Below are 24682 nucleotides of genomic sequence, written 5' to 3'. Positions count from 1 at the left end.
AACAACTGGTAGTCAAGCAAAATTTATACCCTGAAAAAGTACTGCTTGTTATTAATTACATGCTTTCTAACGGCATAAGATCTTTCAAATAGATCAGAAGGAGGGGAAAAGCCGGGAAGTTTCACAGTCAGCTTTTTCAGCTCTAATCTAAACCCATTAAGTTTGACTTGGACTGCTTACGGAAGACATTAGATCAGTTTAAAGATTAAGAATAGGGTATAGAAATAGTCAAGGGAGTTCTCAGGAAAAAATATTTGAAAAAAAAAAAAAAAGAAAAACATGTAATTAAAGGAACCAACCCATTGGAGTGTGAAAGACTATAAAAATAACAAAGAAAAAGGAAAAAAAATTAACAAAATGCTGAAATACTAAGGAAGCAACTAAGAAATTGGTGAGCAAGAGAATTTGCTCTGGGCAATCAGTAATGTAGTCAAAAGCAAGGAAAAGTGTGAACTGGAGGAAAGGATGACTGATCAAATGTTGACAGAGGCTGAGAAGAAACGTCGCTCAACTTCCAGGTTGGACACACGGGCCTTATAAACTGGTTATTTTAAACACACTGAACCCAACCGACACTGTGAAATTCAGGGGATTTGCGGCCAATTTATGTACGAGCAGCCTCAGCGAAGAACAAAGCAGGGTGCAGCTCCGACTCCCGCTCCGGTTTGACTCCCAGCTCTAAGGCCTGAGGGAAAAGCGACCTAACGGACGGGGCTCCCGCCCTCTCCATCTGTGGGCTCCTCAGCCCGCCTAACGGTCGCCCGCCCGCCGCTAACGGCCGGCAGCTCGCGCCAGGTGCGCTCCACCCGTTAACCCCGCCCCCCCCTCCCCCGCGCGCATGCGCCGAGCAGCCCGCGCCGCGGCACGGGAGGGGCCAGAAACAGGAGCGCCCGGTGGCGCGCATGCGCAGGATGGGCACCCACTCCACCCTCCGCCAGTCAGGTGGGCGGGCGGGGACGCTGCAGCGGGGAAGGTCCCATTCCGTGGGATCATAGGCAAGAAACTGAGGCTTCTCTCCCGCACCCTCAGTTGTCATTTCCCTCCTTTGTGCTGCCGCGCCCCTATTACATAGCTCTTTGCCCGTAGCTTGATTGTTTTCTGCCCTGTCCCCAGTGGGTTAATTTCGGCTCCGTGGTACGGTCCCCTGTGTCCTACCCAATAACAAACCGGCTCCTGACGACGCACTTAGTTGCTGGGCAGAAACTACTCCGTTGCCACTCCCCCCGTAGCACCACGGCGCCACCGGCTGAGCGCGCCGCCCCGCCGCAGCGACCAGAAGGGGCGAGGTTTCGGGTTTGAATGACAGGACATTTGGCGGGCGGGAAAACAGAAGGGAGCCAATAAGAACTCCGGATAGCACTGATGAGCAGAGCTCACCGCCAACCGGACTGGGCGGGCGGTCCCCTCCCTCAGGAGGCGGGGCGCTCGGTTGCTAGGGCCGCGCTGTTGCTAGGGCCGGGGCAGAGCGCGGTGGCCCTCCCGGCCCGCCGCCGCCTTCCCCGGGCCGGGGCCATGGTGAAGCTCGCTGCCAAGTGCCTGCTGGCAGGTGAGTCCGGCCCCTCCGGTCCCATCCGCCCCGCTGGCTGTAAGGGCCTCGAGTGGGCTCCGTGGGGTGGGGTGAGGCCCGCGGCCGGGGCGGCGCTGGGACGCCCGGGCCCCCTCAGCGAGGGGGGAGCCCCGGGCGGGTGGTGGCCGGGCTTCTCTCGGCCCCTCGTTGAGGGGACGCCCCGATGGAGGAGAGGTGGGGAGCAAGGCGGCGGGAGAGAGGTGGGCATCTCAGGTCCCTCGGAACGAGAACGGTGGAAATCGTGTTTGTTGTTACCTACCCCGTATCCTCTCCCTTCTACGCCACGCGGAGAATAAAGAGCTGTGCTCAGGGCAGGTGTGAAGGGCAGTCGGATCAGCTGAAGTGCAAGGACAGGATCTGAAAAAAAGAAAGGAAAAAAAAAAAAAAAAACAAAACAAAACAAACGTATTTCTACAATGTGGAAAGGTGGGCTGAGAATGGGGAAGGTGTGAAGGGAGCAAGGTAGGCAGCCGAGCCCTGCCTGGTACGGGAGGCTCTCTTTGTGCTGGGGGAAAAATTCATGTCAGAAATTGTGATGATTCTGAGAGTGTGATGGGAAGGTAGAGCCTTAGCAAGGAGTAGAAGGATGAAACATGCACTTCATGGAGGCATCTTTTTCCCCAAGCAAACTGGAGGTTAACCTGAAAAAAAACTGTGGTGAAGACACTGTTCTGTTTAGTCAGGATGGATTATGGAGGTGCTGAAAGTAAGTACAGCTGACTGTTAACACTGTGGAAAGAAAACTTTTTTCCCCACGCTCTACATTGAAGCTCTCTGCAGCCTCAGCCAGATGCACAAATCCATAAAACCTTTGTATACAGACAACTCCCAGGTTTAACTCTTTGCTCCAAACCTTTTTTCTTTCATCCAGAATAAAATATTTGCCTTTTTTTTAGAACTCAGAAGCAGCTAACCATCAACTCACACAAAGCCAGGTGTGATATTTAGCAAATGCAAAAGAATTAATCTCCCTTCTGCCTCTGTTGATGGTTACTGTGGACAGCATGAGTATCTTGCTTGTCTTCTTGATTTGAAACTTACACATCATTTCCAATTTGGAAGTTTCCAGGTCCCAATACATAGTCATTCAAGCTTTGTTGTTTAGTATTACCAAAGGCAAATTCCGTGACCATTTTAAATTCACATAGGTTTTCTTTGGATGACCTAGTTATGTGCTTAATCCTAATTGGGTCTGGAGCTGCCTTTTCAATTCTGTTCACAACACAAACAACAGGAAGGTCCTGGCCCATATATAGATCTCCTAAGTGCTACAACAATATCCATATATTATTAAAAAAGAAAAAATTAGTGAAACAGACCAGGCAAAATAAATTCTGTCTTGCAGAAGAGACCAACCGAGTGAAAGATACATAAGAGATGGGTAACCACAACATCCTAAAGGGAATGAGAAAATGCAACTACATAGGAGCAAAAACATCAGAGATGGAACAGGGAACTCTTGTGTACCTGAGGAAGTGGCTTTGAAGAATAGAGTGGTTCACAGTATTGGGAGCTGCACCAAGGTCAAAGAGAACACCAGGGGAAAAGGGCTTTTATTAGCAAAAGAGAGACTATTAACTTGACAACAGAAAGCAATTCCTGTCTTCTCTCAAAGGTAATTTACAGACATACAGTAAAAATTATTGTTGTTTGAGCTTACTATGGAGACACTACGGAAAGGTTTTCGTTGTAAAAAACCAGTTGGCAGTAGCAGGCATTTTAGAGACACACTACAGATTCTGGCAGAATAACAGAAATATGGATGGAATAAATACTGTGGGATGCAGTACTAGCAGATGAGGCCAAACTAAATGAAAAGGGCAAGGAAACTTATTTTGAGAAACTGTAGTGATGTAACGGACTAAGAGGATGGAAAAGAATAAGAAGAGGGAAAGAACAACTGGGGCTGTCAAACTGAAGAAAGGCAACATCTTAGTTAAGAATTTGCACTGGATGATGCCTGCATAGTTTGGAGCAATGTATGCTTCTCTATCTCATTTTACAAAGACAGATCTAATCGTCTATTGAAATACAGAATAGCTTCCACTCAGAACAGAGTGTTGTCTTCAGCACAAGCTTGAACTGAGCAGGGAACAAACATGCTGACTTACCAGATTTTACTGTCTAAATATTATGAGCCCAACTCAGCTCAGAGTAAGCAAGCATGCTAAAAATGTTTTAACAAGAACTACATTTGGTTAATGTATCCAGGAGCAATTGTCACTATCCAAAACACCCTTCCTTCTCTATAATATTATGTGAGCAGATAGCTCTACCAATTGCCTTCAAAACTCCATCTAGGAAACTGTAATAGGGTCAAAATATACCCCTTTCTGGGTTTATTTATTAACAACAAAATGTAAAAGACCTGTATTCCAGGCTTGGCTGTCATAAGTGTTCCCTTAAGGGTAAAGCTAGAACCACTGAGGTATTTCCTGGTTCCTGTCCTTTTGAACTATCCCAGCTAGCGAGACAGTATGTGAAGAGTGGGTATGCCCTTTGGGAAGATTAAGTTAAGTCTTTGTTTTGCAAGGATTACGATATTTTTCATGGAGTGATAAGGACATATGTGAATTCTGCAGTTCTCTGCCATTGCTTTGCATCTTACAGAGTTTTGTAACAGCAGGCCAAAGCAGGCAGCTGCCAGGTTTGCCCGAAGTGTTGTGCAAGCTGTACCAGAAAGCCTTGGCTCTAGAAGAGCAAAGGATAAAGCCTCTTGGTTTTTCCTTCCATATAGGGATGAATCAGCAGGCTCTTTCTCTCCAGCCAAGTGACATTTGCTTCTGTTATGCCCAGGATGCAACTAATGAGCCACCAGCAGCATTGAGTCAGCAAGAGTTGCTCTCTTAGCAGGGTCAGCAAGAAGAGTTCATCGAGGAATGTTACCAGCTTAAGCAGCTTTGTAGTGTATAAATGACCTGTCTCTTCCCTAAACTCAGTATATAACAAGGATTTGAATCTGGCAAAATGGATAATCTAAGGAGAGGAAATAGCCTCCTATGCAGCCCAGTCCCCCTTATCACATTGTATTTTTCTCCACATGATAACTTATCTGGGAAATTTTAATTCTTAGGTAAAGGCTATAGGGTAGACATGAATTTTAGAACAAACAGCAGTTCCTTTACTGTTGTTCATAGAGCAGAAATCTGATATTAGTGCCAGTATGTATAATGGCAATATTCATTTCCTCACGTGTGTATTACCTTTTAGATTGTTTTGTGCTTCTTGGGACATTTATCTTGCCTGCATTTGGAGTTACAGCATCCAACCTCTTATGGCATGTGATAATAACAGAACTGAGAGAAAATAAGAATCTCTAAGACGAAACAAAAATCCTTTATGCTTTTGGCTTTGTAGGAGATCCAACTGTGGGGAAGAGTGCTTTAGCCCAGATGTTCCGCAATGATGGGGCTCATTTTCAGAAGAACTACACACTGGTAAGCATACAACAGGCTCAAACTGCTATCCAACATTTTGCGAAGTTGCATGAGAAAACTAAGAAGGTCTAGAACAAAATAAATACTATGATTTTAAGTTGAGTCATTCACGGTGGGGTCTCGTAGGGTTTTCTTTCTCTATCACCCTAGATTCTAAAGAGAAACCATTTAATATTCTGTAAGTCTTTACTCTATCTGAGTGCTGGTTTTGAAACTTAATGCAGAGTAATTTAGTTAATTTTGTAATTTTCCTGCTGAACCAATGTTTTCACAAGCGCTTGTGGTGTTAGAGAGCTTCCCCCTTTAGGGAGTGCGCTATGAAAAAGCATTGCTAAAGGAGAAAGCTTTTAATTCCAACTATTAAATGTGCATGTGGACAGTGCACTTATCACTATGCAAACATGAAGATGTGCTGCATAGCCCCAAGATAATTATAATCTACAGAAACTGTTCCGAGATGAAGAGGATACAGTTTGCAGTTTTTCAGTGTGAGAATCAATGATGATGACTAATCAGAAGCAGGATAAAAATAAAAGTAAATATAAGTAAAGTAAAAAAAGGAAAATATGAGTGTGGAGAAAAAAAACCTAAAATATGTTTATTCATTGAAATCAAGATGGAAACCAGAAGTTAATGATAGAAATAGAACAAGCAAGCTACGAAGCAGAATGAGATAAAAGGTGGAAGAGGCACAAATAACCTCAGTCCCATATGTTAGCTGATCACATGGTTGGTGCAAAACGTTCTAAGGTGTGCTTTAGACCAGCAACGTAATAGTGAGCGTAGCTCTGCAGATTTTAGCTAATCTTTTTGCTATATATAAGCAAATCTCTGGATGTTGGTTCTTCTCTGTCTTTTTCCCCCATCAGAGCAAATCTACTTGGCTTTGACATGTAGGTGGGAGTCTGTTACCAGAACTATGAGGAATTCCCAGCAGTCTACGTTTAATGGGATTGTAATGATTCACAAGAATTGCCTCGATCCAGTGCATAGCTGGTACACAGTCAGACAGACTCTTAAAAACTCTTCTGATCCTTGTTCTCCTGATTTTTCTTGACAGACAACGGGCATAGAACTGTTGGTGAAGGCTGTATCAGTTCCAGAGACAAGTGATAGTGTGGTGAGTTTTTCTGTGACATAAATTGGGTCAGAGAGAGACATCCAGAGCTCAAACCTGACTTCAGTCTCATTCTGGTGGAAGAATGCTCTGCATGTTCATAAGGCCATTAAGTTGCATTAAGGAAATGAGGCTGATCATGTACAATTGCTGATACTCCAGGGTTAGTTTAATCTTAAAAATGTAACTTTTGCATACTTGTATCCAACATGACATCTTAAACCAAAGCTATTGCCAGCTTTGTTAGGATTCTATTCTGTCCTTTAGGGCACTCAGGTTTAGTTCTCATGTTTCTTAGAACTACAGAAGCTGCCTGAACTTGCCTGTTATTTTTTCTTAATGCCCTATAGTCCCACTAGTGGAACGTGGACCACGTATAATTTTGTATAAATAGTTCAGGTTAGTGTCCTGCTCCACATATTCTGTTTCCAGTAGGAATGGAAACCAGACTTGGGGCCTTGGAGGTAACTCTTTTGTTGGTTACACATGAAAAATAGCTATTTCTTTTATCTTACTGTCTGAACTGGAGTATTCTTAGTTCATTCTCAAGTTCTTCAACGGAACTTTTTCCTTAGGGACATGACATTGCCGTACTGAACAAAATACAGGAGTTACAAGTTCCAGTATTTACTTTCAAAACCTTTCCTTACACTGCATTTTTCCTGGCAAGAGCCTTCTTTCTGCTTCCGCTTTCAGGAATTCTTCATTTTTGACTCTGCAGGAAAAGATCTATTTTCTGAAATGCTGGAGAAACTGGTAAGTCTTATGTAACAGTCCTCCTCTTCCGAAGAAGTGCTTTTGCTTTGAAGATCTGAACTCCTCGGCCTGGCTGATGTAGCAAACTTTGTCTTTAGTATAAATGGGAGCAATTACTTCAGTTGCCAATGCATCCTGTTCTACCTCTCTAAAACTTGTAAAAGTACTAGAAAAAATACTTTTCAGAGGCAGGAAGGCAGATAGTCATTCAGTTTTCTTACAAAAGAAATAGGGATGTTTAACTGAGAATCGCTGTGTGCTGTTGATTAAAGTTATTTTTATTTCTTAGGAAAACATCTATTTTGCTGCCACTCCAGCAGCGGGGGGTTTTTATGTTATAGCGATGTATTTGATTGAACAGGACTCATTCTTGTCCTTGAGCATAATACTGCCCTTGATTTTTTCCCTTCACACATTTGTGTCCTTACCTGCACAGTTCTCCATTGTGTTATCCCATTTTGAGACATAGGATCAATTAATTGATGTGAGGTTTCGTAAGATGGCTAAGTCAACCGAAGTTCATTGCTCTACAGGAGGCAATTCCACTTTTGCCCTTGCACTAGGTCTGGTCTGCAAGGCACCCCTCTAGAATCTGGCTCAGCTTCTCCAACTGGAAGAAAACCTTTCTACTTTTTTCTCTAGGATTAATTTTGTGCTGATTCAGCATGAAGAATCAGCTTCCCCAGAGATCAGGTGAGTGCCAGAGCCGATACAAGTAAAGGAGCAGGACCGTGCAGACAGGAATGGGGGAAGAGAACAAGACCACCTCTCCCAGTGCCAGCTATCCATTTAGTCAGCTCAACCAAAAAGTGAAACCTCAGGCAGGGCATAGGATTCCTGTATGTTAGGCTTTTTATTTTTGTCTTGGCACCTGTGTTTGCCGTGTTTACAGACTGGCTGTTGACCACATCAGTTTCATTAGAGCTGACAATGTTCCTTTCTTGCTGTGCAGTGGGAGCAGCCCAACGTCCTGTGCCTTGTATATGATGTCACTAATGAGCAATCTTTCAACAACTGTGCCAAGTGGTTGGAGAAGCTGAGAGCTCAAGCAGTTGGAGTGCACATCCCAGGTAAGAAATGGGTGAGATTCTCGTTATCTGCTCCCCTCTTGTATGACAGCAGTTGTTCCTGTTGAGATGTGGCATAGAGTATTTATTTTAAGCCGGAGCAAGCATGTCTTCCTCCAACTCATCTGCTTTTATCACAAAGCAGAAAGAGGGGTGAATATGTTTCCTTTGTGGAACCTTTTCTAGGTAGTTGTAGACTGTTCTCCACGCCTCCAACCTTTTCAGCTACTTCTACACATGTTCCAGCATTTATTGCTAACAAGTCAGCATTTCTGGTTTGTTGGTTTTCCTTTGTTTCATGTTTTTTTATATAGGTGTCTTAGTGGGGAATAAAACAGACCTGGTTGGTCGTCGAGTTGTGGAGCAGAAACAAGCACAGGAGTGGGCTGAGAAGCATGGCCTTGAATACTGTGAAATGTCAGTGGTGAGTATCTGCTCCTTTCACCATCTGTAGAAGTGGATGTTTGTAAGCTTATATTCTCTTTCAGGTAAAGAAAGATAACTGGGGGCGCTCTCTTACGCTTGTTTGTCATCTCACTCACCCTCAGTTTTAATCTGTCTTTTGTGAAGTAGTTAGAGCTGAAATAGTCAAATGCTTATTCCATCTCATTCAGAACTTTTTTATTTCTTTACAGAAGGAGATGAAAAATTTTGAGGCCCCTTTCCACATCCTGGCAAAGTCATTCCACCAACTGTACAAAGAGAAAGTGGAAACTTTTCACTCACTAGCCTGAGGGCCACGACTGGCATGACTTGTTTTTGCTATAAGCTTCTAGTGCCCAGAATCCTGCAGGATGGAATACAGAAAGAATAAAAAAGATGAGCTATTTACTTCTTCATGGTCATCTTCTGGTAATTCAAAACAAACTAGAAATAGGCAAGTGGAAAGACACTCTTCTGAAGTTGCTACCTCAGCATTCTTTTCATGTTCTCTGCTCGCTGAAAGTCTGCTAGGTTGGAGGAGGCGGGGAGTAAAAGGGGAGGGCAGAATGGAAATTGCCAGCTCTTTGCTTTGATATTGTCTTCTCTTTTGTCTGAACAGACTTCCTGCTGCTACAAGCAAGGATTTAGAGGTTTGGAGGAGGAGGGAGGAAGCTGGCAGGATGCTTTTCAGTTTAAGCAACGCAACCTTGATACATGTGTTGCAGGGCAGGACTGATTTGGCCCTGCTGCTTGAAAAGCATTTTCAGTAGGAGGCCTATGCCCCAAAATTAACACATGGAGACTGAGATACATAGGGACTGAGCTGGATTTAGGTGTGTTTTTAGGAGTGCTCAGAGTTTGAGGCCTGTTTTAACAGTGTTACCCTTATCAGTTGTAGGACTGATATGCTGATGACTAATATGTGTTTCTGACTTCTAGAATCTGGTTCTTTTCTTCAACGTGGCTCACATTGACTGCCTGGTAGGAACTGTTTTGCATCTGTACCGCTGTCATTGGTAATGCAGTGCCCTCTGCTGGTCCCAGGTCACAAGATTTCTCAAGGAGCTACCTCTCGAAGCGAGCAGGACTTCCTACAGGCACATCCAAACTGGCTTATCTGCAAAATGGGGTCAGATAGCAAGAATACCTCTTTTATTCTAAAGATGAGTCCAAAATTTAAAACAAATAATCTTTTCTTCTTTGTGTATTTGTAATCTTATGTGTTTTAGGGTAATTTTTCTTCTTGTCAGCTGAACTTGGCAATACCACGATCTCATTAGGTTCAGTTCTCAATCCCTTACTATAATCAGAGTCCTCTTTGTTGTTAAACTTTCCATGCTTGTCCTTGAATTTCATATTAAAGACCATGATTCTGATGTTGCTAGTGGAAACAGGACTAAGGAAATAAAAGACAACCTGGCTAAGTTACTCTGACTCAGCCATGTCTGGCTAGAAGTTTCATATCAGAAAGGGTAAAAGCCTAGAGAGAACTGCTCTGTTGTGTGGAGTACTGATGTTGCATGTGTAAGAGTCTATTTGCCAATGCAGTAAGTGAAAGTATCCGTGGTAAGGTACTGCCTTGTAACTGAGCCTAACACTGAAAAGTTCAAAACTGTAACCTTTCTCTTCTCCCAGATTACATTAGTCTCCCTTGGGCAAGGGAAGCTGAATTTTGTAGCAAGTAAACACCGAGTGGTTTTTCAGGCAGGCTTTTCAGGAATCTGTGTTTCAAGACTTTTATACGTGCGTTTTATAACCATTTTTATGCCCAGTACTAGGAAAAGTACATTGGATTGAACATAAGAAATATGGCTGCAGATGTTGTTGTAGAGTTTATGAAGCACTTCAAGAATCTGGAGAAGCAGCTGGGCTCATTTCACTGGCAACTGGGTGTTGATGCTGGGAATTAGCTAGGGAGCATGAATACCAGCTAAAGAGGTTAAGTAGGAGCTCAGCCCACAAGAAAAGAAAATGAATAGGTTCTTTTGCTAGAAGCCATTTCAAAAAATGGCAGAACCAGCTGGGAAAGCTCTTGCTTCCTCCAAAGAAGGAAGGACTCCTCCATGGGTTTAGGGTAACTAGAAGACTCGCTCTTTTTTGAATTGGATTGGCATTACTGGTATTTGTATCTTACATGGGTTGTCTTGTTAATCCTGGGGGGTGTCTGTTGATTTACAAGGGCTGAATGGAGTCTTGGCTGCAGGTGCTAGTACCTCTGACTATGAAGAATAAAAGTTATTTTGGATGCTGTGCTGATCTAGTTAAAGAACTAAAGAAGGTTTGTTTTGATTTGGTAGCTCATTTCCCCCTGGTTCTATTGATGATGTGATTACAACACAAGAGAGGTAATTTTTCATATTGAAAATAGCATGCCAGGTGTGTGTGCCACCTGTGACATGGTCTATAGTGGGGGATGAACACCTTGGGAATGGCTGATAAAATGAATCCTATGCAGTCTTTTAACCAGGGAGTTCAATCTCTCTGCACCAGAAGGACCTCCCATAACTTCAAATAAACGGTCTAAATGCACCAGAAAGATGAAGATTGGTGAATGCTGTTTTATTAAATGAATGCAAAAGCTGGAGGATCTCATTAAAGGAATGCTTGCAGTGGTGATTTGTGATTTATAGGGAAGCTGCTTTTGAGAGGTTAGTGAAGAAAAATGCATCCCATGCAGGGAAAGATATATTGCCTGAGAGAGGAAATGTATGATCTAATTAGCTAGCAGTAGGGATTCACCCACTGCCCCTTTCCCTCTTTCCACAGGCCATGACTAGAATTAGAAAAGAGTTTGTGTCTAAAGCACGTTGCCCAACTTGCTTTTTACAGAACTATTTCAAGCACTAATGTAGACACAATTTAATGTCCTTCAAAATGGTATGTTTGACAATAACCATCTGTCTTTCTAAATGCATTTTAAAAGCGTAATATATTGTCCTTCCTGGCTAATAGGCTATATAATACCAGCATGATGCAGGTGATGCTTGTTGCTATTTTCCTAGCTTATTTGTGACCTTGGTTGTGAAGGCTAGTAGTGAAGAGTGGGTAGAGAACATGGGAGCCAGACATGGGAAGGCTGTGGAAAATAGTTCTGTGTGTGTGTGAAGGAGCTTAGGGCAGTGAGTAGGTGATCTGGACAAGCAGGATGAGTAAGAATCTGAAGCCATTATTAAGTTTCTCTTCCTGTGTTCAGTAACTGTTGTGGTCACATCTGTAGGATGAGGATGCATGTTTACTGCTTATAGCCTTAGCATCACTCTGAATTACAAACACTGTGGAGAACAATGGGAGGAAGGCAGAAAGCCTGTCTGCTGACCAGGAAGCTTGTTGTCTACTTACAGTTCCCCTATTTTGTCCAGCTGTGCAGTGCTGCAGGTGCTCAGCATGGGTGTTTACAACCCAGAAGAGACCCAGCCCAACCAGAACTGAAATTTCCAAAGAAGGGGGAGAAAACAAATGGGCCTTTAACTGTTTTTAAGAGATTCATAGTATTTCTTTTTTCTGCTTGCTTGGTTGGTTAGACTAAAACATTCCTCCTTGGAGACCATACTTCTTACCTTTCCTTTTGTCTTCATGGTTCTGCTGCACAGAATCCCTGTTATATTTGTGCCCTGCTTTACTTAGCTTGATACATCTCCAGCTGATTTTTTTTTTATCTTCTAATTTCTGCATTATCTATTCCCAAGGCTGCAAGACGTTTCTTCTTAGAGAGATTAATAGATGAAAGAAAACAAAAGTGGAATTTTTAGTCAAGTTGTCTTGGAAGAAAGAACCTTAAGAAGCTGACTGACATTCTGAAATTTTACTGGAAATTCATTTGTGTAAAGTTGTCATATTAAAGATGTTGTAATGGTTTTGTTTTGTCTTGCCAGACATATTCTACTGTGGAATGAAATGCAGAAAGATCAGGTTTTCTTATGGGAGTTAATAGGAGTTTCAAAGGTGATCATACTGTGATAAGATCTGTTCAGTCTTAACAATGAAGTGGTCACTGCTGTTCATAATAAAGCATTAAATATACTGAAATGGGGCTGTCAGAACAGTTTCTTCTAGAGATTTGTTCATTTTAAAGACTTAAAACTTAAGAAAGGACATCTTTCAGAAAACTGATCTGATAAATGACACCATTTGGACCAGGGTTATTTCTGATATAACTTCAGTGACTTAAAGGCATGGATTTAGTCTTTTATGCCAATTGAGTCCCCTGTGTAAGCTTCATTTCTTTACCCACTATACATCTTGGACCGATCTGACCTGATAGCAAAAGACACATGATGTTGTTGAAAATGAAATAGTGCCTTGGGGCAGAAGGATAAACTGTGTGGCCTCCTGAGGTCCTCCCAGCAATACTTTCTCTAATTCTATTAGATTAAGTGAGGAAAGAAGTAGCATGGAAAGCACAAAACAGGCTAAGTCATAAACTAGCAATTAAACTGGGAGCTGGGCTGGGCTACAGCAGAAAACGTACAATCTATCCCAATTAAGAGCTGTATCTCAAGAGAAACCAGGAGCCTGACGCAGGTGCTGACAGCAGGGAAAACACTGCATTTCTGTTCTGTATGCAGCAACTGCTTTCTGCTGGTACTTACACAGATCCATGGGGGTCCATGCCCCACTCAAGACTGTGCTCCACTTTTCATAATTACTGCATCTATGATTTTCAGGTGACAACTGCTTGCAGTTGTTGTCTCATCCACCTGTATAAAGCCAGCAGTGTGATGGCAGATTATCTGCTAGTAGCAGGAAGATGTTCCTGTTCTTGGCACCTGCACGATGGGACCCCTCTCTGCCCATGCATTCTCAGTCCTTTTCCTACCTCATATCCACTTCTTAGCGGAGAATATCCATCTCTGCTTATTCCTAGCAAGTAATTTTTCATTCTTGCAGATGGTACTCCACAGAATCTGGGGCTAAGGGACTTCTAGGACCTTCTGCAGCAGAGGTGGAGTCTGAGCAGGAGCTCTTCAAGGGCCATGCTGGCCCCTGCAACGTCTCTGTTAGCCTAAGGGCACATCATCTCTCTGCTTCTCACATCCTATTTCCTCCTCCTGCTGTCATCTTGCCTTGAGAACAATGTCTTCTGTGCCAGTTGCCCTTGGCTCTGTTGACCCGGAACAACAATGCTTGGGGGAGGGAGAAAGAAGAGAGCTACTCGAGTCTTTTCAGGGCTCTTGAGCTGTTGTGACTCCCTGTTGAAGTCACCGGAGAGATGGGGGTATTTCTCAGTCTAGAGAGTGATTTCTCGGCTGGAGACCCCCAGCTGAATCCTGGCAGCCTCATCTTGGCTCTTCAGAGCTTGCTGCAGTGTAACTTTCACAGACACTGGCTGTCCGTGTTCTGATTTGGAGTTTTGTTTGGGTTTTTTTCACTCCTTGGGGGTCTATTTCTCATTCTTCTGTAACAGCTTCACATATTTCCTCCCCTAGAGCTGTTTGTCAAGAGAAGCCTGGAACTGCTCTCTTTTCTGGTCTCTGAGATCAAATCCAAATCTGGTAGTGTTTAAAAGGGAAATGTGACAGACCCTACATGTCAAGCTGGGGTCAGGGCTGGGGTCAGTTTGATGAGTTTCCCTCCAGCCAGATATACATCAACTGGAGAAATGTGGAGTCTGTAATCTTTTTGCACAAGTACTGGAAAAATACACGATGTGAGGACTTTGAGTTAGGGGCTGTGAGCAGAGTAGGTATATAGGCAGAACTGATCAGCTGCTGTGTCCCAAACAGGGGAAATGCAGGAGCAATAAGGGAATAGCAGTACGTAAAAAAGAGGGGGGTTTCTATCCCTTCTTCAAGAGCCCAAAGGATTTGCTGAGGCAGAGTGGGGGAGTGGAAATTAGGGTTGGAAAGACATAAGGCTTTTCCTGGCTTGTAGAATGATTTATGAAAATAAAGTGGGAGGAAAAGTAATTTTTGCATGAGACATTGGGGGAAAATGAGGATACAGAGTAGAGCTGAATGACACAGCAGGTGGGAGGGCAGGTAATAAGAATAAATAACTGAACAGAGGCTTTCAGGGCCAAAATTTTGGGACCAAGGTCGGTCTGGGAAATTCAGAGCCATGATGAGTAAGGTCAATGGTCGCCATCAGTTTAGGTTTCAGATGTAGGGCCTGCATTAGAACAAGGCAGGATGAGTTAAAGTCTGCATGACAGGGTTGACTCTGGGATTTGATAGGGCTATAGAGAGAATCCAGGATGATAAGCCTAGGAGTAGTGTGGAGAGGTAAGAACAACAAGCTGTGATGCTGTAAAGAGCAGTGGCTGGAGTCAGCATAGCCAGGTGAGACCAATAAAAATAGAGTAGGTAAGCTAAGGACACTGTCAGGGTGGAAGAGTGTGGAGAGATGTTGGAAATTCAAATTGAGTACAGTTCTTCCAAGGGGATTTCTGAGTGGAGGGAAACAGACGCCTTCAATTGTTACCCACACATCTTTGTATCATTTAAAACACAAATTAATTTCAGCACTATCTCTATTTTCTTTTGCCAGAAAGTGCAGTGATCTATTTGCTTAAGCCTTTTTTTCTTTTTCCCTTTCTGTGGGGGAGGGAACAGCACATAAACTTATGCCTAATTGTGCTGCAGCATCCTGAACGCATTATGTTCATCTGCTCACCCGACCAAGCAGAAGTTCCCACTACAACTTGAGCACTGACATCTTAGAACAAAAACTTCATGATCAGTTCATACAGTGGAAGACCTCCCCAGAATATCAATATTTAACTTCAAAAAATAGAAAAAATGCAATGTGCGTGAGATCAATGTAAAGCAGATAGAAATCACTCTGTTCATGAATAAAATTACCTACAATAAAAAATGCCTTCAGCTCTGCATGGGAGGAATCTCTTTTCTGTGTTGGTTTCCTTTCTGTGCTTTTGCTAATTTATTTTGATTCCTTTGAAGCGTCGCTTTCTCTTAGTCTAACAGTTGTGCATGGCCACTGTGTGCTGTTTCTAGGACTTTGTTTTGGTGATGTGGGGTGGCTTCAGTTTGGGGACTGTGAAACTGGAAGTTTTGGAATTCAGGTTGCAGTTGAAGCATCGGGCATAAAATCAGCTTGTAAGGACAGTAGAACAGAGTGTCTAGGAAAGACGTCTCACAGGGTTAAGATAATGCTTTTCAGTGCTGTTGTCAGCAGGGAGAGATCAGGCTGCAATGAATGAAAATGTTAGCTAGGGAAGGAAAGCTGGTGGGTTTGGAAGTGGGTACAAAGTGTGGGTTTCCTGTAACTGAGGGAAGTGCAGAGGAAAGGAGGCCGCAAGTCTCTGGATGCAGATGTCTGGGGGGGTAGTGGAGGAGGCAAAGGTGCATCGTTGGACAATGTCATGAGACTGGGTAAGGGCAGGAAGACAGTTCTGGTGTGAGCAAAAGCAGAGTAATGCAGACTCTGTCATCTAGTGTCTGCGCCTATTGAGAGCTGCAGATATTTCCCTTAAGTGGACTAAATCATTGCTCTTAATGCCTCTCCCAGCTAAGACTGCCAGGGGGATGGCTTTCCCTCTTCACCAAGACAGAAGTGATCAGTGGATGCCGTCTCGGTCCACAACTATTTTGATACCTGATTCCTCTATACTGTCCATGCCTCTTGCCTTTTTCCTCCTAACTACATGGAGGGCTTGTAACTATACATCCCCACAATTCTGCTTTACCTCCCATGCTAACAGCCCTCCCCGTTACCTTAAGACTGCTTAGATCCCCGCCATGTACTTTTCTTTCTGGGCTTATAAGCTGCTGTCAGAAAAAAACACCGGCCTTTCTACCCACTGCCACCCTCTCCAACCCCTCTCCTCTCCATCTGGTACTAGGGTAGAGCTTGTGCCTTGCTCAGCTGGCTAGTTCTGGCACAAAACTGGACTGGTATAGGAGCGAGAGAGCTGTGCCCATGGTGGATGTGTGCCTCTGTGTGGGTGAGGGGCATCTGAGGCAGGCACCCTTCCCTCCTTTTATCAGACTGCACTCATTTATTATACCATCTGTTTTCCCAGTGCCGGAGATGATGCTGGGGATATGTGACTTGGGGCACTCAGGCAGAAACTGGCCTGCACAAGGCCGGCCATGTGTTTGCCTCCTAGCAATGCAGCGGTCAGCAGCAAATTCTTTGCCGCCGCCTCCTCTCAGTATGGGAGAGAGCGAGCATGGGCCTGGGTGTGTAGGAGACACAAAGAGATGAACTGTGTGAAGCGGGGGGAAGAAGGGGAGAGAGGCGGGCTAGGGTACATGTGTGTATCAGCTGGAAAGAACTGCGGGAAGGAGGGACAGACAGACAGATGGGCAGAGTCGGGGGGAAGGAAAGAGGAATGGATTGTAGAGATGGACAGAAGGAAGAACTGAGTGGGGGGGAGACAAAGAAGCGGACTGGCTGGGGGATAGTGAGAGCAAGGCTGTGAAGGGAGGAAAGACAAGCAGATTTGGCAGGTGTGTGGTTGGGGATAGATGGATTGTCTGTGGGAGAGGTGTGTGTCAGCTAAGTACTACAGTAATAGGTAAGTGGATAACTACAGAGATGGAGATATTGGAGTGTGTGTGCGTGTGTGGATGTTTATACAGGCCTGTGTAAGGGGGAGCTGAATGAATGACAGTGAGGAAGAAGAGCCATAAGGAAAGAGGAGAGAGATAAAGCAGAGGAACAAAAGAGCAAGGCCAGGGCTGAACCGTGAGGAAAAGAGAGGCATGGGAAGGCAAGGCAGCCCTTGGAGTGTAAACAAGAACTGGGATCAGACAGAGGGGAGGGAGGGAGTTCATGAGAAGAAGGGACACTAACACCACTCGTGTCTGGGGCTGAGATTTTCTTATTGGGACCTGAGAGAGGATGCAGAGCAGAGATCAGAGCACAGTTCCCCAGTACTAAACAGAAGCAATTTTATGTATGCAGGGCTCACTGCCAGCACCCAGAGAGACCCAGTGGACCGGGGAGTGTAAATGCCACCGTGCTAGTGCAGACTGTTTCCTGCATGTGTACCTGAGCATTCGCAACCTGTGGATTGCCTATTTCCAGTGTATCTGCTTGACTGCTAGGAGCCATTTAAGACGGCAGCTTAGGCATTTATTCATCCTTTTCTTCCCCCTCCTCTTGCCCTTTTCCTTGCAGCGTACTCTCAATGGGAAAAGAACTGTGAAAAAGCAGTGCCCAAATTCACAGGCACCTTCTTAATTCTTCTGCCTCATGTCACAGACACCACCTCGTTTTGCTGCCTGGCTTGACTTTCCCTCCGCTTCCCTTTGACCATTTATTTTCTCTTCTGTCCTTTCCTCTGTCTTTTTTTTTTTTTTTCCCCCTCTCCTTTATCTCTTCCTTCAACTTTCTATCATTTTACATTTTCACTCTTCCCTGTAACTCCATCCCCCCTTTCTCTGTTGTGTTCTAGACTCCTAGTTTACATGCCTTCCCTTGTTGCCACTTAATCCTTCTGGTTGCCCTGTTTCTTTTCTTCTGCTCCTTTTTATCTCTCTCCGATTCCTCCATCTCCTTCTGTGTGTGCCCGTCTGCCTGCTTTTTCTCACTCACTGTCTGACTCTCTTGAATTGGGTTGTGAATTCTGTTGGCATCAGAGTGGGACAAACTGTAAAACCGAGGTTCCCGGAGGGCCAGGTTGCGATCATTTTATTTTTACAATGTCCTTGGATGTGTAAAGGTGTTTGTTTGAGGGGGAGGAGCAGTGCATGTGCTCCATGTGGGAGAACAGAGAGGAGTGCAGGCCAGAACGAGTGAAGCTTATAACTAATATAGGTCAGTTGCAGAGAAGAGTCCCAATGGTCTGTGAAATAGAGAAGTGCTTTGTCGCTTCAGACTGGCTACTGGAAAGATGGCAACTGAATAGTGTTATCTAACAGACGCAAGCAACCTGGAAAACTGTCCTGTCAAAGAGTGCAGTAGTGGTGAGCGTGGGAGGAGGACAAACTCTGCACAGGGGTCTGCTCGTCTCCCAGCCACCCCCTCAACCCAGGGAATGACCAGCCTGAGATTCCCTTTTCCTGCTCTGAACGGTCTTCTCCCGCACATGTTCCTGTGCCCCTGAAATGGAGCGGGGAGCGTGGCTGAGATACGCTTCCCCATGCCCCTTGCCAGAATTGCTCATTGTGTCAAAGTGGACAGCAACAGAGCAAACAAATTAGAGGAGCACAAAGGAAAACCATAGCCCCACACCCTTGGAGGATGGGCTGGAGTGTTTGGCCAGCCTTTGCTGGGGTCGGTGCTGCCAGGGAGACCCACATAACCAGCAGAGAGGCATCATCAAGGTTCCGAGCTTGGGTCTGGTGGAGCTGGATGAGCCAACTGTACTGCTGGGAGTCGCTTTGCTCTGCGTAGACTGCTCACTTCCCATGATTTGCCACCGTATGAGTAAACTCTGATTTCAGACCATTCCCATAAATTTTCACAAGTGGTCAGTAGTTACAGGGAATTAATGAAACTGGCAAATCTCAATGAGTCCAGCATTTTGCCTTGGGTCTTCTGATTTAATTTCTATTAAGAATTTTGTTGTTATAAGAGGTCAAAGTTAAACTGCTAAAATGACATTAAGACATCAAAACAGACATCTAGATTTTCAGAGGTATTTGGAGCCTCTACATCTTTGCAAAATCATTTTGAGATGCTGGCTGCTCAGCACAACTGAAAATCAGGACAGTTCTTCAATGTCTAAACGTGGAGTTAGAAGCCTAAATAGACGTATGTGTTTTGCTTTCTTTTTAAAATAGGGCTCCATTCCCAAGGCAGAGAATATCACCTCTCTGCAATTTCTATCCATGGTATACTCTTCTGTGCATCACCATAATGCTCCAGTCTAGCATCTGACTGGCTTAACCTGATGTGTTTAACCTACTTCCTCTATAGCAATTCACATTGGGGATCCCAAACCATTACAACGGTAATGTAAAACCAAATCCAATGAATTCATATAATAGCTCTGTAGACACAATAGACCAGCTGGTTTTCTCTGAAACAGTGTCTCAAGTGCATCTCATGAGATGCCTCCTGACTATATGGGACTGCAGAAAGAAACCCTTCTCACGTTAAAATCAGTAGCCTGTTACTGACATCAGTGGGACCTGCTGATTTTGAATTTTCTATGATTGCCCACTCACTGAACTCCTGAATAGGTGTTGGGATACATGCTTCTCTTGATTTGCCCCTCTGAAAAGTCAGAGGGACTAAACAACCTATCCCAGAGACTAACCATTTCTCTTGTTTTTCTTAGGATGTTCCTTCAAGACTATCTTTTAACCCTGATGTATTACTGAACATCAGAGAAATTGAAAGTTCAATATTCCTCCCCTGATACCCTAAACTCTCTGACAGAAGAAGAGCTAGGGATGTCCTAAAGAAGACAAAAGTGTGTATAGCTGGCTTGCAGGAGGGTTACCTGTATCAGTACCAGCAGACCTAGGAGAGCAAGTCTGCCCCATACAGAACGCCCCAGTGACACCTCTGTGGCTGCAGGTGGAAAAAGTTCATGTTTGGGCTGGATTGTGGCTTTAAATAATGATACTAAATAGATGAGGCTGCACAGGATCATCCTCTCCATCCCCATCTGTGCCCTTTACACTGGAAGAAAACCTGATTATCACGGAATATTGATCAGTATCGACATGAACCGTCCTTGCTGTAGGCCTCACCTTTCCCTTGGCATTTATCATTGTGCTGATGCTTTCAGGAAGATTATGAAAACCTTCAGTTCAAAAAAATCCAAAGCCTTTCTCGTTCTTGCTGTATTCTTTGCAATTCAATGATTACTGCTACATTTACAAGAAAACAGTCTTTTTTATTCTGTAAGAACCAAACCACAGCCAATGCACATTTCCTCACAGGAATTTCATAAACTTGTTCATTAAGAGTTAATGACTTTTTAACTCATGGATTCTGAAGTTGACCAGAAGAGACCATCCCTTCCATGAGAGGTGGTTCAGCAGTGAGTATCTATCCTAGTTACAGTCAGTGGATGGATGGACAAAGGCTTTATTGGGAGCAAGACAATTATTTGTGCTCATATTTCAAGCACAATGGGCAGTGAGACCCATTGCTTCTCGGATCCATTCTGGAGACCCTTTCCCTGTGCCTTGACCTTGGAGCAGATTCTGATTAGAAAACCTCTGCCATAACTTTTTCACCAACTTTTTGTTTCCTAGAATATGCTTCCAGTGTTGGCTGTATGTGGATGTCAGTGGGAACTATCTGTGCCTGGTTTTGGATCTGAATGGGAAGGGGGAAAAAAAAAAAAAAAAAGGATTTCCATGAATTATCTGGGGATACAGCAAAGGAGAAGGAATGGCTGTATGCGTGTGACTAAGTGGGTCTCAAATTGGATCTCTATGGTGTGTGCTTTATGCAGGTGTAATGGTGTGTAGAGGTATGTATTTATTTATAGTGAGATGGTCCAGCATGAAGGTAGCCTGGGATTACAGATCAAGTGCAGAAAAATGTGTGCTCTGGAGTGGAAAAGTATGGGGGACAGCATCAGAGTGGGGAGGATAATGTCTTTAGTTTAGCATAGTTATGCAAATACATGGGGATAGACATGCTGGTGGGAGGGAGGATGTCCTCACAACTTATTTTCTCTGCTAGTCTTATTCAGCAAGTTTGTATGTATATGTATGAATATATCCTCACTGAGGATACTTTATCAAATACTGGAATTCCAGCTGGGGTGACTTGTTAACTTGTTAGCAGCCTGCCCTCTGTTAGAGCTAATGGGTTGCAGGCATTGATTTTTTTATATTTTTTTTCCTATTCCTATTGATTAGGAGGCTGCTGTACATACAAACCTCAGCACAGCATGGAAAGAGAAAGAAAGACAAAACAGTTCACAACCCAGAAATTCATCGTGGTGGAAAATTCATCCTGGGAATCCCAGTCTTCTCCCACTATCTCTTTCAAGTAAAGAAGGAAGTCTTTCCCTGTTTGAAGAAATCAACACATGGGTATCAAGAGATGACACTTTCTTTTTCCAGCCATCTTCAAGTAGCAAATGTTTCAAAGGTTATCATTCAATGGAAGAAAAGTTTGCATGAGAAGAAGGAGTCTTGTATGGAAAGCACATGAGTTCTAGCTTCAAGACTCAATTCGGAACAGGTTTCTTGCGTGTCCATGGGTACCCAGCTCATTTATGACAGCACCCAGATCCCACCAAAATCAGTGTAAATACTTCTGCTTTGGTGGGCTTTGAAATTATGTTTCAAATTTTTCAGTGCCTCCACAAACTAATGAACATGTTACTTTGTAAGAGTGTTATGAGGCTAAATGAATTGTTTGCACAACATTGATCTTGGAAGAGGATATAGGTCAGAAACTGAGGGAGTTATGTACTACAGCCTTATAACCTCATACTTAGTCCCTGCCAGAGTTCCACTCTTGTCTAACACAGGAATTTTTTATGCATTTTCAGGGCAACACCAGCACCACTTTTACATGGAAACCTGTTGATTTTAATTGTTAGATCTCTGCGTCCTGTATCTCCCTTCTTCCTTCTTCCTTTCTGGTCACAGTCTCACACTAGAGATGACTCTCCAGTACTATTTGAATAGCTGATGTTTAAACTGTCTTTTATGTCGATCCTCAGCTTAAATGAACCTGAAGATAAGAAGAGAGGACCACTGAGGCTTTTACCATCTGTATTTATCCCCCTATCTCTCTATCATCTCCATCTCTATCATCTCCACCAACAATTCTCTGACAAAACCACAAATCTTCTTTCCTTAGTTTGCTAGTTTGTTAAATTGGTCTAAGAAAACCACCAGCATGCAGATATGATGTGAATAATGTCTCTTAAGTGCTTTGGGACCCTCAGCTCTGGATGCCAGTGATGACTGCTCTGATCACTTGCTCTGCTGGTCTAATCCTATAGATATGTGACTTTTATCAACTTTCTCCAGTGAAATCTCTTAAATTTTATTTCTCTTTCTGCATCATATCTCACTTCTCTCTTCTCTGCCACATTGGCTTCCAGTTCTGTAATCATCACCCTAACCCCAATTTATTTTTCCTAACATCTCCTCTGCTGGTGCATCTGTTTATTAACACCTCTGCTCTGCCCGCAAACACAGCTCCATCAGCTCCATCTCTTTTACATCTAATTGCAGCAGCTCCTTCTGAGCTGGCCTGCCCAGGATGAAGATTCCTAGATACCAGTTTTGATATACCATCACTGTCTGATTTTATCCTACATGCCAAAAAGCTCCACTGCAGCACTCAATCCACAAACACTCTATTCAGTTCCATTACCATCCCATGGAGTTGCTTCCGACTTCATGCCCTTCATCTCCCTTCCTGCATCTTTCTTGTGCCCCTATTTTCCTACAGCACTGCCCCTTATCTCCACAAATAGCAGCACTCTTGGTTTGCCATTGGAAGCAGACTTCCTGCAGCTCCCTGTCTCATCAGCTTCTCATTTCAAGTAATTTAAAATGTAATTTAAAATCTCTCTATTTCCTCCAGACTATTAATTTCTCTCTCCTTACTCTTCTATAGATGTCATTCTGTGTTGCGCTATTCAGTAAGATGTGACTGTTGTAAAAATCTGCCACAGTGTTTTTATTCTCTATTCTTATTTTGTATTATCATTTTTAATGATTCTTTGTAGGAAAGATGAAATCTCAGCACAGCATCTAGCCACAGCACAAGCAGTCACACAGGACATTCTGGCATTTGCATTGCCTTTGTTCCATTCTTCTCCTGTGGCATTTAGAACTGTAGAGGGATTATTGCAAATGGTCGAAGAGTATATAAGTAGGGTAGAAGGAAGAGAATTATTTCTGGAAATTGTGAAGTGTGAGGCAGGAAGCTGTGTCTAGTCCTGATCCTGAGTTGTGCTGAGCCCTCATAGGTCTCACTCCTCTTAGCCAGAGATTAAAGAACTCACCACCTTGCAAACCAGACCTTCTTATACTGGCCGTTTCTTTGGGGAAAACATGCCTCTCTCCTGTTGCTGTGATCACTTGAAACCAAACTTGTCAAAGCTGTAGAAATATGTAATAAAGGCAATAGTTCTGCATTGGTTTGAGGGTTTCCATTCTGGCCCAGCTGCTGCGTCATCCTCTGCATCTGACTGGATTCACTGAATGTAAAGATATGTAATCCTGACATTTCAGCAATATTTTTCTTGTTATAGAAGCAATCTGTAATTTCTCAGAGTATTGAGGTTCCCCCGCAAGCCCAAATCCACAAACTCTGCAGTGGCTGCTTGCTCTCCCCGCTAGTCTCCCTAGGCTCAGATACCAACAGAAGCAAGTTCCTCAGCCCAGAGAAAACCCCGATCTGTGCAGTCCAGCATACCCTGACCCAAAGCAGCGCTACCACTTGTGACAGTAAAATGAAGATGAAAACCACATGAGCTACACCGGTGAGCCCCACGTGAAAACACATAGCATCACCCCTTCTCTCCCTCTCATCTTTGAATGACCCTGGTATGTAAGGATGCTTTCAGAGGGCCTAAGCCCTGTTCATTTCCGCTTCCTCCAGCCAGGTTGCTTGTGTGGCATTACTGGAAGAGCTGTGATACACTTTCTTGAGAGTACAGGGTAACTGAGGAGCCCAATTTCCTTGGAGCTATGAGCTCTGCAGATTTCCAGGGTGCCTTTCCGGGCCACACATGTGATGTTGGTGCCCGATGGATTTGACCAGAATAGCCAGCTGAAGTTTTGTCCTCTTCAGAGTCTTTCAGACTCCTGGCTCAGTTTTTCTACCCAACTTTGAAGAAGTTGAATACTGGGGTGAAGTTGGAGGGGAATGACCACCAGCACAAAAAGAAAACAGCTCAGAGTCCCAATAATTACTTATTCCTCCCTTGTGCCTTCTCTCCTTGAGGTACCTTCCTTCTTTCAGTGGAAGTGTCTCAGAAGCAGAGTGGAGGTCCTAAGGTGATCTCCTCTAGTTTCACTAGCTAAGAGCCTCACCAAACCACCTCCTCACCACAGGCCATCCCTGTAGAGCCATAATCTCCCACCAGCTTAGGGGTGTTTTCTGCATCTCACTGCCTCTCAAATTCCTTTGAACCAAGAACAACAGTTTGGAGATCCTGTCCCCAGCTACCATCCTCCACACTCTTGCAGCAGGCTATACTCGGAGTGCTAAAGCTGCATTGGGCCCACCCCCACTTGCACATTCTCAGCTGTTTGGCAGCTCCAGGAGTGCAGAAAGACACCCCCAGCTCCTGTGGCAGAGGGCAAGGCCAGGATTCCCCCAGGTGAGGCTAAGGACTGTTTTTGTCCCCCTAAAATGTGTAAGTGGTCTCAACCTACACTGTCTCCTCTCTCCCCTCCCTCCATCACCTCTCCCGCCTCCCCCAGGGCCTATTCCAGCCTGCTGGTGGTGATCTGCGTTTGGCTGA

The 24682-nt window shown here is 44.1% G+C and overlaps 1 protein-coding gene across 3 annotated transcripts; it reads left to right on the top strand.

The window, feature by feature from the left end:
• The first annotated feature begins 1416 nt into the window (after positions 1-1416).
• On the top strand, positions 1417-23347 carry IFT27 (intraflagellar transport 27). Of its 3 annotated transcripts, XR_006165281.1 has the most exons (8): positions 1431-1546; positions 4925-5004; positions 6065-6124; positions 6818-6877; positions 7830-7947; positions 8259-8368; positions 8580-8796; positions 9307-12393. XR_006165281.1 is itself a non-coding variant. In XM_042792162.1 (7 exons), exons 1-7 carry the CDS (start codon positions 1513-1515, stop codon positions 8676-8678), a joined length of 561 nt encoding a protein of 186 aa, XP_042648096.1. In that variant the 5' UTR covers positions 1417-1512; the 3' UTR covers positions 8679-12393. The 3 variants fall into 3 exon arrangements, 2 of the variants coding, with proteins under 2 accessions (XP_042648096.1, XP_042648095.1); XM_042792162.1 differs by having other exon boundaries at positions 1417-1546; positions 8580-12393; XM_042792161.1 differs by lacking the exons at positions 8580-8796; positions 9307-12393 and adding an exon at positions 21102-23347.
• The last annotated feature ends 1335 nt before the right edge of the window (positions 23348-24682 follow it).

The sequence above is a fragment of the Tyto alba genome, unplaced genomic scaffold, assembly GCF_018691265.1.
Source record: "Tyto alba isolate M040663 unplaced genomic scaffold, T.alba_DEE_v4.0 Super-Scaffold_2, whole genome shotgun sequence".
Classification (NCBI taxonomy): Eukaryota; Metazoa; Chordata; class Aves; order Strigiformes; family Tytonidae; genus Tyto; species Tyto alba.
Note: the sequence above shows the minus strand (reverse complement) of the source record. Positions and strands in the feature narration are given on the sequence as shown.